General features: G+C 48.7%; 1 protein-coding gene across 5 annotated transcripts in view; it reads left to right on the top strand.

Moving 5' to 3' along the window:
* The window catches only part of ASAP1 (ArfGAP with SH3 domain, ankyrin repeat and PH domain 1), a 379,170-nt gene that overhangs the window by 41,700 nt on the left and 319,633 nt on the right, over positions 1 to 17,837 (top strand). For 3 of the 5 annotated variants that reach the window (XM_051844826.3, XM_051844821.3, XM_089335708.1), the window contains exon 2: positions 2,671 to 2,755. In XM_051844826.3, coding sequence (XP_051700786.1) covers positions 2,697 to 2,755 — 59 coding nt within the window. In that variant the 5' untranslated portion in view covers positions 2,671 to 2,696. Of the gene's footprint in view, positions 1 to 299; positions 418 to 2,670; positions 2,756 to 17,837 lie in introns of those variants that run through there. The other 2 variants (XM_089335707.1, XM_070075498.2) reach the window with 2 other exon arrangements.

Here is a 17,837-nt window from a genome sequence, read left to right as displayed (position 1 = left end):
GAATTATAATGGTATGAAAGTGTACCCATACAGCCATTCTGTTTTTCACTTTCGGTATTCAATAAATTACATGAGATAGTCAACACGTTTATTGTAAAATGGGCTCTGTGTTAGACATTTTTGCCTAAAACAGGTGGGCATGCTAAGTGATTTGGATTTTAGGCTAACGTAAGTGTTCTGAACATCTTTAAGATAGGAAAGGCTAAGCTGTGGTTTTTCACTCGGCTAGGTGTATTTAAGTCAGTGTTTGACAACCATATTTTCTTTTTTTTTTTAATTTTTTTTTCTTTTTTTGACAGGCAGAGTGGACAGTGAGAGAGAGAGAGAGACAGAGAGAAAGGTCTTCCTTTGCCGTTGGTTCACCCTCCAATGGCCGCCGCGGCTGGCGCACTGCGCTGATCCAAAGGCAGGAGCCAGGTACTTCCCCTGGTCTCCCATGGGGTGCAGGGTCCAAGCACTTGGGCTATCCTCCACTGTACTCCCGGGCCACAGCAGAGAGCTGGCCTGGAAGAGGGGCAACCGGGACAGAATCCGGCGCCCCGACCGGGACTAGAACCTGGTGTGCCAGCGCCGCAGGCGGAGGATTAGCCTATTGAGCCACGGCGCTGGCTGACAACCATATTTTCAACTTATTTCAATTGGGTTTTTGGGGATGTGGTTCCCTGGTAAGTTGAGGAGCATTCATATAATTAAAAATTGAGATAAGGGCAATGGTAAAGTCTGGGGGAGCAGAAAGTTTCCCTGAGGATCTAACATTTAAAGAAACACAGGAGTTGACAAGGCAAAGAGGGAACAGTGTGGGCCAAAGCCCCATGGTGGTGGAAGAACTGCAGATCCAGGATCTAAAAATGACTGTGGCCTCAGCGGTGGCTGGGAGGCTGGCAGGAATCAGACCACATGAAGTAGTGTAGCTTCCTCTCCTGGTGCACTGAGAGCCACAGGAGGATGCTAAGCTGGTGGTGGAGAGGGGGGAGGGGACACCACCAAGTTTACCTGGAACCAGTTAAAAAGCATGAGTCTTGTTTAGGTCCGGGTTCCTTTCTTTTTTTTTTTTTTAATATTTTATTTATTTATTTATTTGAGAGGTAGAGATAAAGACAGTGAGAGGGAGAGACAGAGACAAAGGTCTTCCATTCGCTGGTTCACTCCCCAAATGGCTGCAATAGCCAGAGCTGTGCGATCAGGAGCCAGGAGCTTCTTCCTGGTCTCCCACACGGGTGCAGAGGCCCAAGGACTTGAGCCATCTTCTACTGCTTTCCTAGGCCATAGCAGAGAGCTGGATGGGAAGTGGAGCAGCTGGGACTAGAACCGGAGCCCATATGGTGTGCCAGCACCACAGGCGGAGGATTAACCTACTGTGCCACGGCGCCAGCCCCAGGGTCCGGGTTTCTAAACCAATGCTTCAGAACACTGCATCTTTTTATTATATTTTTGTATTTTAATATTTGCAGATATTTTAAGTAAAAGACCTTATCTAAGGGACACATGCGATAATATCTGTGACTGAAATGGTAAGATGTCTGGAATCTTCTTCCAGTCACAACACAGGGAGGGGAAGGATGCAGGTATTGATTGGGGAGGCTTGGCTATGGGTTGATGGTGACTGGGGCTGGTGATGGGTCCATGGGGTTCATGTCTTTGTGTCTGCACAGAATTCTCTGTAATGAAAGGTAGGGAGAGGTAGCAGGGTCAGGGTAGAGAGAGAAAGAGAGGAGGGAGAGACAGACAGACAGACAGACAGATGGGCAGCATGGGAGAACAGATTTCAGAAGAGAGATGGTGATGATGGACATTAGTTAGGAGCGGCTGCCGTGGCCCAGGTCGGATTGACAGAGGTGTTGTGCTGGGCTGGTCCAGTGGGGATACAGAGAGAGATGGGATGGAGATCTCTGGGGAGTAAGGTAGACATCACTTGGGGATGGACGGGATATGGGGGTGAGGAAGATGATGGGGTCAAGAATGCGTCTAGGTGTTTGGCCCAGATGGGGGTGCTGCTCCGCACTCAGGATCCCTGGGGAAGGGCCAGGCAGGCTCCTGGGCTCATCCTGTTTGCATGCCCTAACCTCTCCTTCCGCTCCATCCAGCAAATAGTGACGCTCTCCCCTTATGTAACACCTCACCTCCCAGACTTCCTGCGCTCTGTGCACTTGGCAATTAATTAAGCCTTGGTATGCATGAATTAATTAAACTCCTCTCCCAGGATCAGAGGGGGCTGTCCTGAAATAGGTGCATTCGTCTCTGTCTGCCTCCTTCCTGGGGCTCGTCTCCCTTGTCAGGGGAGCACGTCTGCCTTCCCGGGAGCATGCGGCTTCGGGTGTCTGTCTGTCGGTCGCACCCATCAGCACGCTTGAATGTCATGTGTGGAAGCCTAGGTCTGGAGAAGTTAATGACTTGTAAATTGCTCTCCAACGTAGAGCTTGAAATAGATGCAGGAAGGACTCCTGAGTACTTCCTTGCACAGATACTGCGATGGTGATGGCAGCCCCAAGGTGGGGAGCAGGCGTGTGGGCCTCCTGGTTGCTCCTCTTCCCATTCCTGGACAGCCACGCTGTGGTGTGAGAATGCTGCTAACGAGGGTGCAGGCCCACGAGTGAGATCACGTGTGGCTCGCACCTCCTGCCCGTCCCTCTGGATGACCCTTGTCGCCTTTTCTCCCTGCCTCCCATCCAGGTCATTTCTGATGTGACGGCTGAGACATGAGATCTTCAGCCTCCAGGCTCTCCAGTTTTTCGTCGAGAGATTCACTATGGAATCGGTGAGTGGTCTCTAGCCCATCCTGTCCGGAAAACCCAGACTGGGACCTACACAGAGATTCTTTGTGGGCATTGAAAGGCAGCGTTTGAAGGAATGCAAGCAGTACAGTCTGACTGAGGCACCCTCAGCATGAATATTAGTGGATGTGAGCTTGCTGGTGTTTGTAGAGCTGCAGATTTTCCCAAGTGTTTTCTATCACATGCGCTGTCGCCTTTATTCAGAGACAAAAGTGGTGGTGGTGGTGGGGCCAGGAATAGCACCAATGACAGGTGCAGTGGAAGTCCAAGCTTATTAGGCACTTTAGAAACATTTCATTCAATCCACCCAGCCCTCCTACCACTTTCATTTTGCATAGAATGACCTTGCCTGGCTGGATTTGAAGTCAGTTTTTCCTGACTCTGAGACCCCTTTATTTGCTGTACCATGTTGCTTTTTGGTAGAAGTGTGCTTTCCCCCATTTTGCAGGTGGGAATACTGAGGGCTAGAATAGGGACATATCATGGGCCATCTAAGGCACCTGACCTCAGTGGCTGGAGGCTTGTGTTTGAGGATGTTAAAAATTAGACTGGACAAGGAAGAGCCATGCAAAACTAGGCAGAGCAAAACCTCCAGAGCCCAAGAATCTTGAAGCTGTCAAGGTGACCTGACATAAGGTTCAATGCTGTGGCTTGTGTTTCTAAGAAGTCCATTTGGTGTGGTATTGAGAGTGTGGGTGCTGGAAGAGTGATTCCTGACCCTGGCACCGACTTGCTTTGTGGTATCAGGCAAGTCACTGGCCCTCCTTGTTTCTTCTGTTTTCTAATATATGAAAAGGGGATGATGAATATTCGTGTTTCAGGTTTTTTGGTGCAGATTAGGGGAGAAGGTATACAGTAAAGTGACTTGCATAAAGCAGGTCCCTAGAGCATTGCAGTTATTTTAGGTTGGAAATAGTTGCGAAGGATGATTGGGCAAGCAAAATAGCCGCAATGGGTGGGAGGGGTCAGAGGCTGGAGGCAGGGAGTCCAATATCGGAGGCTCATGCGGTGACCCATAATGGGAACTGTTACAGCCTTCAGGGTAAATGAGGATTTCTGTGCTTATTTTCATAGTGTTTCTATTACAGGGTTGCTCAAAGTCATGCTTTACTTTGTTTTTAAAGTCAAGAGTTCAACACAAAGTGGCATGAATTTTGTAAGTGTCTTTTTAGGTTGTATTAATTATGATTGCAAGGATTCAATGCATTACCAGAATTAGATTTTACTGTGAATGACATAAAATCTCACAAGCATTGGCTTTAAAAATACAGTAAATATATTTCTCTTGTATCTAAAAGTTCACATATAAGGGGTGCTGAGCGGCTGCAGCCATCTGGAAGAGGCCCAGGCTTTTTGTCTCTTGTTTCTCGGCCACGTGGGCCTGCATTCTCAAGATCAGCTTATGGTCCCATTCCTGCTGTTTCTGCTCCAGCCATGGCATCTACCTGCAGGAAGAAGGAATGAGAAGAAGAAAGACAGCCCTCTCCCTTTAAGTATGTTTCCTGGAAGTTGCACCTGCTGTTTCTGCTTCTATTCTGTTGACCAGAACGAAATCCTGTGGCTGTACTTAGCTGCTAAGAAGGCGGAAATGTAATCTTTATGTTTCCAGACTACGTGTTTACTAAATCAGGAGTCGTTACAGAAGAAAAGAGCAGATAGCAGAGGAGAGATCTTTGTGGTGCTGTGTTGAGTGAAAGCGTGCTCCTGAGAGGACAGACTCTGTGGCCAGTCAGCTTCGGGTCCTGTCCTGGATCCACAGTTGCATACTACGGGGATCTTGGATAAGCTGCGTAACCTCTCTGCCTCATTTTCTTCGTTTGCAAAATCTGTTTTATACACCTGTGTACATAGTCAGATGAGTTTAGGTAAAGCACTCAGGAACAGTATCTGGTAGCTGGTAAGTGCTACCCAAGTGATGGCTGTTACCACCACCACCACTAGTTTATTACTGCTTCTACTTCTATTATTATTAACATTACCACTATTACTACTTTTGCTGCTTCAACAAATACTACCACCATTGCTTCTGCTAGTACTGTTGTTTCTCTTAGTAATTTCTGCTGTTTCTACTATTTTTTTAAAAAAAGATTTTATTTATTTATTTGAAAGCAGACTTACAGAGAGGCAGAGACACAGAGAAAGGTCTTCTATCCGCTGGTTCACTCCCCAGGTGGCCACAATAGCTGAAGCTGTGCTGATCTGAAGCCAGGAGCCAGGAGCTTATTCCAGGTTTCCCATGTGGGTGCAAGGCCCTACGCACGTGGGCCATCTTCCACTGCTTTCCCAGGCCACAGCAGAGAGCTGGATCAGAAGTGGAGCAGCCAGGACTCGTACTGGTGCCTGTATGGGATGCCCACCTGCTATGCCACAACGCCGGTCCCTTTTTCTACTTTTAATACTACTTTTGTTACTTCTCCTGCTGCTGCCCCACTGTTATTACTATTAAATCTTCTGTTCATGCATAGTGTGGTGTTTTCCCCAATGCGAAGATAATATTCAAAGAGGAGCCTAGGATGGACAGGGAGTTGGCAATGGTGAGGAGAGGATGAGGCGGGCTTCTGAGGTTCTGCTGATGTTTCCTGAGCTGGGTGCTGATTTCATGGGATATGAAAATTCCTTGAGTGGTACACATGACAAAGACAGTTTTATGGATTTATCTTACGCTTCATCAAAACATGTTGTGTAGCTGGTAAGCTGAATAGCTTGAGTGCAGCCTACACCTGTCCGATTCTGGAACTGCACTCCTCACTGTAATGTGAGGCCAGCACTTTTCCTCTCTGCTTACTGATTGACTCTTTCATCCATTTGTCTAACAGCTGGTCAGTTGCTTACTACGTAGGTGCCAGGAACCGGCTAGGATGCTTGGGACACAATGGTGTGTGCAGTAGATATGGCCTGCCCTCATGGAGCTTTGGGTCTAGAGTCCATGCCGATGGACTGCCTCCAGGTTCAGTGTGGGATGTCCTGGGGCCACCCAGGTCCGCATGTCCTGCAGTAACACTGTGTCAATCTCAACTGACCCTTTGATAGGCGAAGAAGTTCCCACACCAGCTGTGCCTACCCCATGAGGGCCACAGAAGAAATATAAAGCAGGTGACTCTGTCCCCTGCTAACCCACACTAAGAAGGGTGTCAGTGTTTCGTGTTTGTAACTGTGGCAGTTGTGAACCCACCTGGTGTGCAGCGGGCAGGTGCAATGGCTTGTGAGTTCAACAGAAGAGAAGGGGAACTGCAGGTGCCAGAGACTTTCTATGTGGTCAGAACATGGAGGGAGGGGCCTTTTATTTAAAACACATGGATGAATGAGTGAATGAAGGAATGAATAAAACCACAACCCACAGCAATGCAGTTGTCATCCCCAGGAAAGCTCGGGTCCAGGAGCATAAAGAAGGAGCATGATCTTTTTCCTTTCTTCACCCCAGATACCCCCAGGAAGGCAGGGACATGGCCAGTGGGAGCTGAATCGAGTAACCTCCCAGCCAGCAGTGGGAATCAGTTGGCTGCGTTTTCAGGATTTTTCTCCAACTGTGGAAACCAACTGACCTAAACTGCAGACACTCCTAAGCCAAGTGCATGGGAAGCCCTGTGACTGCCCGCCTCCCGCTTTGCCTTTCCAAATGTCAGAGCAGTCGCCCTGTCATTATCATGCCGCCGGCCGTCAGCCCAAATTGAATTTCCCGAGCCCAGCTGATGTCCCTCTTTGGCTGCAGGGCAGGGGTCAGGAATGCATGCTGCACGTGGACAGGAAACGTGTCCCTGGAGCTGCGTGCATAAGGCTGACCTCTCTGCTCTGCGTGGCTAACGTTGTTGGAGGGTTAGGAAGCCTTGTGATTTCTGAGTGAAAAAAAAAAAGAAACGTATTTTAGGAAAACAGTCTTCTGGTTCCCTTGTGAAGGCCCTTGCAGTGTGATTGAGGCTGTTTAAAATTCAGCTGCTGCTTTCACAGCGTTGGCCATTCCTCCAGTAGATACACCAGGGAAGGGAGGCGTCCCCTAAACCCAGAGTTGGGGAACTCATCATCCTGCTTCTGTCTCTCACTTTCCCTTCTTGCCTTCGGAAGTAGGAAGCAGTTGCTGAGTGCCAAGCTCCATGCTAAAAGACTCACTGCTTGAGCTTCTTGGTCATTTGTTTTAAAAGACTAAGTTCCTTCTACAAGTCTACCCACCACCTCATTGGTCAAGTCTCTTCATGGGGGTAAAAGATGTGATTCCTTCTGTTAAGGAGTTTGGCCTTTGTTTTACTTGTTTACTCCAAACACTTGGAGACCTTCTGTCTTCCAGGGACTGCGCCAGCTGTGGGAATTCCAAGGAGAGCGCCATGTAGCTCCCTCCTTGATGGAGAAGCTATGAGAAGCCACAGCGTTGCCTCAGCAGAGCTGGGGGTTTGGTGCCATGAGATTGCGCTGAGTCATGCTGTCAGGTCAGGCTGTCAGCAGGATCATGTCTGACACCTGAAGGTGGGGGAGGGTCCCTCCTGCGTCTTGCTGGCTTCTGCTGTTTACTGACATTCCTTGGCCATGGCCCTGTCACCCCGGTCCTTGCCTCTGTAGTCACATGATGATCTCTCAGGTGTTTCCTCTCAGACAGGGACACAGGCCACACTGGATTAAGGGTCTGCTCTATGCCAGTGTGACCTCATCTTGCTTACATCTGCAAATATTTCCAAATAAGGTCACTATTGGCTGCGCCCGAACACTGAAGTAGAATCTCCTGGTGAGGACTTTCCAGGGGACTCTGGTGGTCAGCTGGGTGGGGGACCACTGGTCAGGACTGTCTGTGGTTCCAGTTGCAGCGAATCCCTCTGGTCTGGGATTGCCACAGATGCCCACAGTTAAGAGATAAATGGACAGGTCAGGCTGTGACTGTGCCTGCAGGCCCTCCTCCTGCCCTGAGCCTCTGCTCAAGGTGCAGCACTGTAGATTCAGAACAAGTGGTTTTCCAAAGGCATGGGGACTGATATGTGAGAACAGGGGCACTTCCAAAAGTCGGTGGAAAAAAAGATTACTGAAATCCATGCATGGTTACTTTTTTAAAATTTTATTTGAGAAGCAGAGTTATAGACACACACACACACACACACACACACACAGAGAGAGAGAGAGAGAGAGAGAGAATCTTCCATCCTCTGGCTCACTCCCTAAATGGCCACAATGGCCAGAGCTGAGCTGATCTGAAGCCAGGAGCCAGGAATTTCTTCCAGTTTTCCGACGTGGGTGCAGGGGCCCAAGCACTTGGGTCATCCTCTGCTGCTTTCCCAGGCCATAAGCAGCGAGCTGGTTTGGAAGAGGAGCAGCTGGGACACAAACTGTCACCCACATGGGATGCTGGTGCCACAGCCAGAGGCTTAGACCACTACGCCACAGTGTCAACCCCTTTGCACATTTTTTTCATGCTACTTATTTTCAGAGAACTTTTTGAAGGCCTCTTGTATTTACTGTGGTTGTAGCTAGTGCGTGCTTTTGATTTCTTTTACGTTTTGTTTTTAAAAGTTTTGGTAGTGGTGAAATGCACAGAACAGGAAAATTACCTTCTTAACTGTTTTTACCTATACGGTTCAGTGGCCCTAGGTATATTTGCATTGTTGTGAAACCACCATCATCCATCTTGAGAACTTGGTTCTTATGCTGAAATTCTGTATCCCTCAAACGCTGACTGACTGTTCTTTTTATCCCCTGGCCCTGCTTTCTGTGTCTATGCATTGTTCTCTTCTAGGGACCTCAGATTGGTGGGATCATACAGTGTTTGCCTTCCATGACTGGCTTATTTCCCTTAGCTTCGTGTTGTCAAGGTTCGATGCAGGTTGCAGCATGTGTCAGAGTTCCTTTATGAGGCTGAGTAATATTCCATGGCAACTGTATCTCACATTGGGATTATCTGGCCGTCCTTCTGTGGGCACTTGGATTGTTTCTACTTTTTGACTGTTAAGAATGCTGTTGCTCTAAACATGGGTGTGCAAATGTTTCCTCAAGATGCTGCTTTCAGTTCTTTATATACCCAGAAATGGAGTTGCTGGGTCATACGGTGATTCTGTGCTTAATTTTTTGGGGAGACACCATACTGTTCTCCTTAGAAGCTACTCCAGTTTACGTTACCACCAACAGTGGGCAAAATTCCTATTTTTCCACATCCTTACCAGTACTCGTCATTTTCTGTTTTGTGATGGTTGTGCCTTTATTAGGGATGGTATATGAGCCAATTAAGCAATTTGTAAAATATTTATTTGTTAGGAGAAAGAGAGAGAGAGAAAGATACATAGATGTTTTCCACTTGCTGGTTCACTTCCCAAATGGCTGTAATAGCTGGGGCTGGACCAGGCTAAAGCCAAGAGCCAGGAACTCTGAGTCTTCCTTGGGGGTGGCAGGGACCCGAATACTTGGGCCATCGTCTGTTGCTTCCCAGGAGTAATAGCAGGGAACTGGATCAGAAGCATGGTAGCCAGGACTCAAACTGGCCTTCTGATATGGGGTGCCCCACTACACCATAACCCCTACGCCCATCCTAATTAAGCAATTCTGGAGCATTTATTTAAACCCTAGGCATGGAGAATACAGACCTAATTGTTCTGTGGTTCCTGCCTTCAGTGTACTCAAATCAATCAGGGAAAATAGTTATGTCAACAGGTCATTTCAGTCCAGTATGGTTGGTATAATGAGAGGAGTCTTCAGAAAGTTCATGGAAGATATATAGTATGAAAAAATTGTGTGTGGATTTTGAAATTTTTGCACCCAAATAAATGTCTTTTAATTCAACCTTTGCACAAATTTTTCAAGTGCCATGAATATCCTTAGGTAGTATGTTATGCCTTGCATACACTTGAAATGGTGGGGAATGCTGAGTTTTGAGGCGTATCATTTAGGCAAAGTTGTGGAATGTGTGGGGTGCAGGGGACTTTCCAGTAGAACTTTGTGTTGATGGAAATGCTCTCTTTCTGCAGCGTCCATTGGCTACATGTATTTGTAGAACAAATAAAACGTGCCTAGTGCAGATAAGAAACTTAGCTTTAAATTTTGTTTAGTTTTGGTGAATTTACGTGTAAATTGAAGTTTGCCATCACCAGTGGCTGCTGCTTGGATGGTGCAATACTGGATATCGTTGTCATACTTGAACCTGCATGTGAGCCCCATGGGGAACTGGGTGAAAAGCAGACTCCCAGGGCCTCCCTCTGTGTTTCTGCTTCCTTCAGTTTGTAGTAGGTTCAGTGGATCTGCTTTTCCACCACTGCAGGTGACTCTGATGCAGGCGCAGTGTGAGAAGTGCCAAGTCTTGAGGTTTCGGACTTTTGTGTTCTGAGAATATCTTCTCTGAAGGAAAGTTTAAGAGAGGGTCCAGGGTGTAGAGCAGAGGAGAACTGAGCTGCTGTGGTTTAGATAGGGCAGGGAGCCAGAGCTCCATGCACATGGGGTACCACACTCTGCCCTCCACAGGGGAGGAACGGAGGTTTCTTTTCTTTTCTAAGACTTATTTATTTGTTTGAAAGGCTGAGTTACAGAAAGGGAGACAGATCTTTCATCTGCTGATTCCCCACCACAATGGCCCCAGTGGCCAGAGCTGGGTCAAGTGAAAGCCAGGAGCCTGGAACTCTATCCAGGTCTCTCACTTGGGCCATCTTCCTTTGCTTTCCCAGGTGTGCTAGTTGGGAGCTGGATCAGAAGTGGAGCAGCCAGGATTTGAACTAGTGTCCATCTGGGATGTCAGCATTGGAGACAGTGGCTTAACCTGCTGTGCCACAATACCCACCCCAACTGGGGTTTCTTTTTTTTAATTATTTGACAGATAGAGTTAGACAGTGAGGGAGAGAGACAGAAAGGTCTTCCTTCCGTTGGTTCACCCCCGCAAATGGCCGCTACAGCCAGAGCTATGCCAATCCGAAGCCAGGAGCCAGGTACTTCTTACTGGTCTCTCACGTGGGTGCAGGAGCCCAAGCACTTGGGCCATCCTCCACTGCCTTCCTGGGCTACAGCAGAGAGCTGGACTGGAAAAGGAACAACCAGGACTCGAACCCGGTTCCCATATGGGATGCCGGTGCTGCAGGCGGAGGATTAACCAAGTGAGCCACGGTGCCAGCCCCCCAACTGGGGTTTCTTGTAGCACAATTTGTACAACCCTGATCTAGCTTAGCCTCATCACAATCTTAAATCCTGTGAAATGCATAATAAGAACTGGGTTTCTAATAACTATAGTCATGTGCCACTTAACCTTTCCGTAACATCAGGCTGTGAGTCCATGAAGATTATAACTGACGTGGAAAGTCCCTGCGTCTTCGTGACATCATAGCTGTTGTAACATCGGAGCAGTGCATCACTCGTGTGTTTGTGGTGATGCTGGTGTAAATCACCCTGTTGTGCTCCTGGTCATACAGTTACATGCAGTGTGTGTACTTGATAATAACCAACTGTGAGACTGGTTTTGCATTTACTACGTTATGCCTTTTATTGCTATTTTGAGTGTGCAGCTACTGTGAAGCCGTCTACTGCATTATGCTGGCAGCGGCCTCCTCCATCTTGTGGTCCCCACATCTCTTGATTGCATCAAGGGGCCATGTGCAGTGATTGACCTCTGCCATCTCAGTTTGTAAGTGCACCCTGTGATGTTTGCCCAACAATGAAATTGCCTAATGACGCATTTCTCGGAACATATCCCCATTGTTAAGCGACATATGACCGTCTAAGCATGCCAGAGACAATTTAAAAGCAGCAATTACCTCTGGAATTGCAAGTTGAAGCAGAAGCACCGTTTGTGCGTGAGTCAGCCATTTTTTCCCTTTGCCCGGGATGTTAACCAGCCTTCTTGGCATCATGTGGCAGAATTGCTGAGTAGTGATGAAGAGCTCAGGCTGCCTGGCCTGCATGTGAATGCTGGCTCCACCCCTGGAACTTACTGGGTGGTCCTAGCAAGCTTTCTTATCTGCTAAATGGGTACGGTAGCTGCTACCTGAAACAATACCAGTTGTGTAAAACCCAGCACTTGGCACTTTGCATTAGTTATTGTAACAGCAACAGCAAGAGTGATAGCTATTACTGAGCATTACTGTCTCCTGTAAGTACTGAAGTTGATGAACTCATTTAACCCCAATAACAACCCTGTGAAGATATAGTGCTTAAAAAAAAAAAAAGATTTATTTATTTATTTGAAAGTCAGAGTTACACAGAGAGAGGAAAGGCAGAGAGAGAAAGAGACGGGGCGGGGGCGGCGGGGAGAGGTCGTCCATTCCCTGGTTCACTCCCCAATTGGCCACAACAACCGGAGCTGTGCTGATTCAAAGCCAGGAGCCAGGAGCTTCTTCCAGGTCTCCCATGCGGGTACAGGGGCTCAAGGACTTGGGCCATCTTCTACTGCTTTCCTAGGCCATAGCAGAGAGCTGGATCGGAAGTGGAACAGCCGGGACTGGAACCGGCGCCCATATGGGGTGCCGGCACTGCAGGTGGCAGCTTTACCCACTACACCACAGCACCGGCCCCGAGGATATAGTGTTACTTCCATCGCAGAGACCAGCTGAAGCCCTCGGAGGTTTGGGAAGTTGTTTAGGACCACAGTTCTCTTACATGGTGGAAGTGGAGCCTGCAGTTGTCCCTTAGACCTGCTGTGATATTATATTAGCCTCATATTCTTAGGAAAAACCTTTTTTATTTTTTTAAAGATTTATTTTATTTGAAAGTCAGAGTTACACAGAGAGAGGAGAGGCAGAGAGAGAGAGAGAGAAGAGAGGTCTTCCATCCGATGGTTCACTCCCCAAATGGCCACAATGGCTAGAGCTGCACGATCCGAAGCTAAGAGCCTCTTCCGTGTCTCCAACGTGGGTGCAGGGGCCCAAGGACTTGGGCCATCCTCCACTGCTTTCCTGGGCCATAGCAGAGAGCTGGGCAGGAATTGGAGCAGCTGGGTCTGGAACCAGCGCCCATATGGGATGCCGGCGCTTCAGGCTAGGGCGTTAACCCACTGCGCCACAGCACTGGCCCCAGGAAAAACTTTTAATATGTGCATACCCCTTTTTCCCACAGCCAGCCCTAGTGTAGGAATTAATCTACAAGTCAGCTCAGCTTCCAAGAATCATTTCACCCAGCTGCCTACTACTCTCCCTTTAAAAACATGTCATCTTCATAACACCAAGCCTGCTTGGGTTTCTTGTTATCAGTCTCCCATCGGGCATCCTTTACTGCAGCCAACCTCAAAACATTTTGGGAGATATCTTCATGCTAACTACCTCCAAAAGATACTCCCAGCTGGCTGTGTCCTCCGAGCTCCAGACTTGATGATCCCCGCTGCTTAACGAATGTCTCTAATGGAACGTAAAGCAAGCCCCCTTGACTATAACACAGGTTGAACATCCCTCATCCAAAAGTCTGAAGTGCTGCCAAATCTGAAACCAACCTGAAGCTACAAGTGGAAAATTCCACACCATGAAACTTTGTTTCATGCATAAAATTATTAAAAATACCGTATTTTCAGCTAGGTATATAAGACATATTTCATGCTCAGACTTGGGTGTGATATCCAAGATACATCATTGTATCTGTGCCAATACTGCAGCATCTGACATCTGAACCACTTCTGGTGCCCAGCAGCCCCAGTAAGGGATAGTCAGTCTGCACCTCCAGCATGGATTCTTCCCCTTACTCCTATAGGAGACCATACTGTGCTCCTGCTCCAGCCACGGTGGCCCCAACGCTGCCTGTCCATTTGCCTTAGAATGAAATTCAGGTTTCTCGCCAGGGCCTACCAAGCCCACCCCAGCTCCGCAGCTGGCTTGTGCACACTCTGCAAGCGTTGCCCTGTTTCAGGACTCTGCGTCAGGTTGTTTCACAGTCTACTGGACTGTGTTCTTGCCCCTCCTGCCCCCAGCTTCCTGCTCTTCATGTCCTGGAGTCTCAAATCTTTTCTCTTCGCTTTAGTCTTTATTCTCTCTGGTTGTTCCCTGATGAATATTTTCTTCCTTGTGCTTTTAACAGTCTGGAATTCCTTTCTTCGTGTCCTTGTCTGCCATCCCCACCAGATGGTAAGCTCACAGTGGACAAAGATGGGGATGGTTGCTTATCTGCTCATACTATTCCTGGCACGTTGTAGGTGTTCAGTTAATATGTGTTGCTGTTGAGATCAAATCGGTGACCCTTGCCAAGCCAGTCCTGAACATAAAATGCCAGTTCTAGGCTTGTTCCTGGTAGAATTCTTTCATAGGTTGTGTGCTCCTTGTGTGTGTATAAAAATGGTTGAAGATTGGATGGGAGCTGAGCTGTTTTTATGGGCCTTGGTCTCTTTTCACATTTCTCCTCTGGTTCATCCAGAATATTAGGACCTATCAAGACACTCATAGGGAAAATGGCAGCCTTGGACACCAGTCCATATTAAAGTTGACTTGATTTTGGATTAAAATGGAAACCATGAGCTAATGCATTTTACGGATTTGCATTGAGAACAGTTTGCTGTTGGGTGAAGTCTGGAACACTCTGTGTGCTGTTGGAAGGGGTTCTTTGCAGGTGTCTATGGTTTGGTGCTTATAAACAGCCACACGGCGCTGCCCGAGAATTGACGCTCAGGCGGCAGTGATGCCGCTGCCAAGGTGAAAATGCGCTGGCCACGCTAAGTACAGAGGGCCTGTGTCTGGCTGGGCCACAGAGCGGAAGACCTGCAGACAGCTCATGAGCACTGCGGCCTGCATGCGTTCGGCCCCGGCCCTTCCTTGGGCCTGCCTTTTCTCAGGGCAGGGGCACTGACTGTGGAGCCCCAGTGTCTGCCTCTGCTGGGTCAGGAGCCATTGTCGCCAGTTGCCGGTGGTAAGAGGAGACTGGAAGTGGAGTTTCCCCAAGAAAGCACTGGGTAGTGACCGTGTGTCTGTGGTGCTCAAGGCCCAATACTCTGCCCTGAATTCCTTCATGCCCCGCTCCATTCTTATGATGGGGGTTTGGGGGTAGGGGCAGGGGCAGGCAGTGGCCCAAAGTCTGCATTAGGTTATGAGGGGCTGTGCTACTGATATGTGTCAGTACATTTTTAGTTTTTGTATGTGTTTTTAAAAGTTTATTTGAAAGGCAGAGAGAGAGAGAGAGAGAGAGAGAGAAATTTTATTTGAAAGGCAGAGAGAGAGAAAGATCTCATCTGCTGATTTCACTCTCCAAATGCCTGCAACAGCCAGGAGCTGGGAACTCAGTCTGGGCCTCCCACATAGGTGGCAGTGACCCAGTTGTTTGAACTATCAGCTGCTGCCTCCCAGGGTACACATTATCAGGAAGCTGGAATCAGGAGCAGGCAAGGACTGGAACCTAGGCACTCTGATGTGGGATATGAGCATCTCAGACAGCAAGCTATCCATTGTGCCAAATGCCTGCTCAGAGTTTCAGTTTTGGTTGATAGAATTTTAATTTAAGTGGGCTTAAGCAGCAAAGGGATTCTTGTTCATGTAAGAGGGGGGACTTGGGGGTAAGACTGGGCCTCAGGAATGAGTGCATTTGGCGTTGTGGTCATCTTCTACCATTTTCCTTTCTTTGTCACCACTGATCTCTGTCCCCGCTGTGCTTTCCCTATGCTGGCTTTACTGTCAGGCTTTCTCTGCTGTAGCTTTTAGAGGCACCTGCCGCAGAGCAAACCAGTTCAGCAGCCCCAGTATACTTTCTTTCCAGGAGTTCCTGCAGAATGTCTGAATTGATTCCCATTGGTCCAGCTTGGGTCACTTGCCCAGCCTGCATCAACCATTGTGAACAAGGAGATGGACTGCTCTGATTGGACAGACCCATGTCCCTTGCTGTCCTCATAATGGGGGGAGGGGTTATAAAGGAGGCGTGGCCTCCCCAGTGAGTACTCTCACCAGAGGAAAGGTACTTACTGGCTGCTGGGGAGGGCAAAACAGATGTCCAAGTCCAGTTTCTTAGGGGGATGAGGGGGGCTCAGAAGGTTGTGCTTGTAAATGAAGCCTGACACAGCTCCTCCAGCCAGAGCATCCCTGCTGGCCTGTGTATGTGAAGGGGGCAGGGGAGGGGTGGGGCAAGCAGAGTTTCCCAGTCGCCTGCTTGTCGCTGCTCTGCTCAGCTCAGGCCATCGGATCGCAGCGGGAACAGGTAACTCATTCCCTTGTCTTTCACTGCCAGCCTCCTCTGAAGCGTGGGTCTGGTCTCTGGCCGCTCTGTGCAAGAGCAGCCCCCGCCTGGCAGGCAGGAGATGGTCGGGATGAGCAGAGGATCCAGGGCTCAGGAGGCAGCTGGAGCAGGAGCAGGTTGGGAGGCAGCAAAGGCTGCCAGGGCCAGTGCTGTGGGCACAGAGGAGGCTTTCCTGCGGCTCTCTGTCCTAGGGGACTGTAGACTCAGCCCCCTCAGTCTGGTCTGCCATGGCTTTGCTTCATGATGTCTCCACCTCTCGCCTCTCCCTGTCTGCATCTCATCCCTGTTGGAGTTCTGTTGGAGAGAGCTCTCATCTCTGCGTTGCTGGATGCTGCCCCTTGGCAAGATCTCCTCCCCAACCAGGGCTTAGCTTCCCTGCTGTGTGAAGCCCCATCAAGATGTAGACGCTCTCCATGGGGTGTGGGGCCCCATTTTGCTTTTTAAATTAAATTTTATTTCTTTGTTAAAGCAGAACTTTGGAAGCATGAGGCATGATACATAGTGTCCTGCCTGCTTATTTGCACAAAATCTTTTTTTTTTTTTTTAATTTAAAGACTTACTTATTTATTTGAAAGGCAAAGTTACAGAGAGAGAGAAGGAAAGACAGAGAATCTTCCAGGTTGGGCCAGGCTGAAGCCAGGAACCAGGAACTTCCTATTGATTTCCCTTGTGGGTATAGGGACCCGTGGACTTGGGCCATCTTACACTGCTTTTCCAGGAGCATTAGCAGGAAGCTGGATGGGAAGTGGAGCAGCCGGGACTTGAACTGGCACCCATATGGGATGCTGGCACTGTAGGCCATGGCATAACCTGCTGTGCCACAGCATCGACCCCACAAATTTTTTTTTAAAGATTTATTTGAAATGCAGAGTGATAGACAGGGAGAGATTATTTTTTATAAAGATTTATTTATTTATTTGAAAGAATTGGAGGGGCAGAGAGAGAGAGCGCGTGCGAGAGAAATCCTACGTCTGTTGGTTCACTCCTCAAATAGCAACAACGGCCAAGGTTGATCTTGGCTGAAGTCAGGAGCCAGGAGTCTGGAGCTCCATCCAGGTCTCCCACGTGGGTGGCAGGGGCCTGAGTACTTGGGCCATCTTTCGTTGCTTTCCCAGGTACATTAGCAGAAAGTTGGATTGGAAATGGAGCAGCCAGGACTCAAACCAGTGCTCTGAACGTGAGATGCTGTCATGGCAGGAGGCAGCTTAGCTCAGTGTGCCCCAGCCCCAGCCCCCATTTTGCTTTGATTTACTTTCAAGTCTCTGTCTTTCTCACTACACTATAATCTCTTAGGGGTTGGGGGTGGGGATCAGCCCAGTCTTTCCACCATGCATAGCTTCCAGGATAGGGTCTGGCATTTGGTAGGCACTTAGTAAATGTTTGTTGAAAGAACGAGTGACCGAGCCCTGGGGAGCCACTGGGGGATGTGGAGTGTGAGAGAGGGTTTCCCCAGATAGTAGGAGACACCACCCTCTGCAGAGCACATCACAGATGACACAGCTGCGGTGACAGCTTTGATGTCACACCTGGGACGTTGTAACTGCCCCTTCCTTCGAGCAGGTCTGTGCACGTGGCGGGGCATGTGGTTTGTGGGTTTCTGTCCATCAGAGAAGTCCTTCCTGCTGGTAACTCCGGGTCATCTCGTCTCAGCTCAGTGTCCTGTTTGGTTTGAGACTCTGCTCACCTTTGGATTTCATTATCTCATTTGATTATCGAGATGACCTACATCCAATCAAATACGTGACCTTGACTTGCCACATTCTTATCTGGCCTTTAAGGACTCTGCTTCCTCACTCGGGGGTTCCAGTAAGAGTTCAGGTGAGTGCAATGTGTGTGTCACGAGGGCAGTCTTCACTGTGCCCAGGAAGAAGGGCAAGGGGTCAGCTCTAGAGGCCTAGGTCCTGCCAATGAACTCTGGAGCAGCCCTCTGACCGCTCTGGGAGAAAGGGGGTGGTACCACGCCATGTCACTCGGGCATCTTTCAGT

The sequence above is a fragment of the Oryctolagus cuniculus genome, chromosome 6 (assembly GCF_051225735.1).
Source record: "Oryctolagus cuniculus isolate XC-2025 breed Fujian yellow rabbit chromosome 6, ASM5122573v1, whole genome shotgun sequence".
NCBI classification, from domain to species: Eukaryota; Metazoa; Chordata; class Mammalia; order Lagomorpha; family Leporidae; genus Oryctolagus; species Oryctolagus cuniculus.
This window is presented reverse-complemented; position numbering and strand designations above follow the sequence as displayed.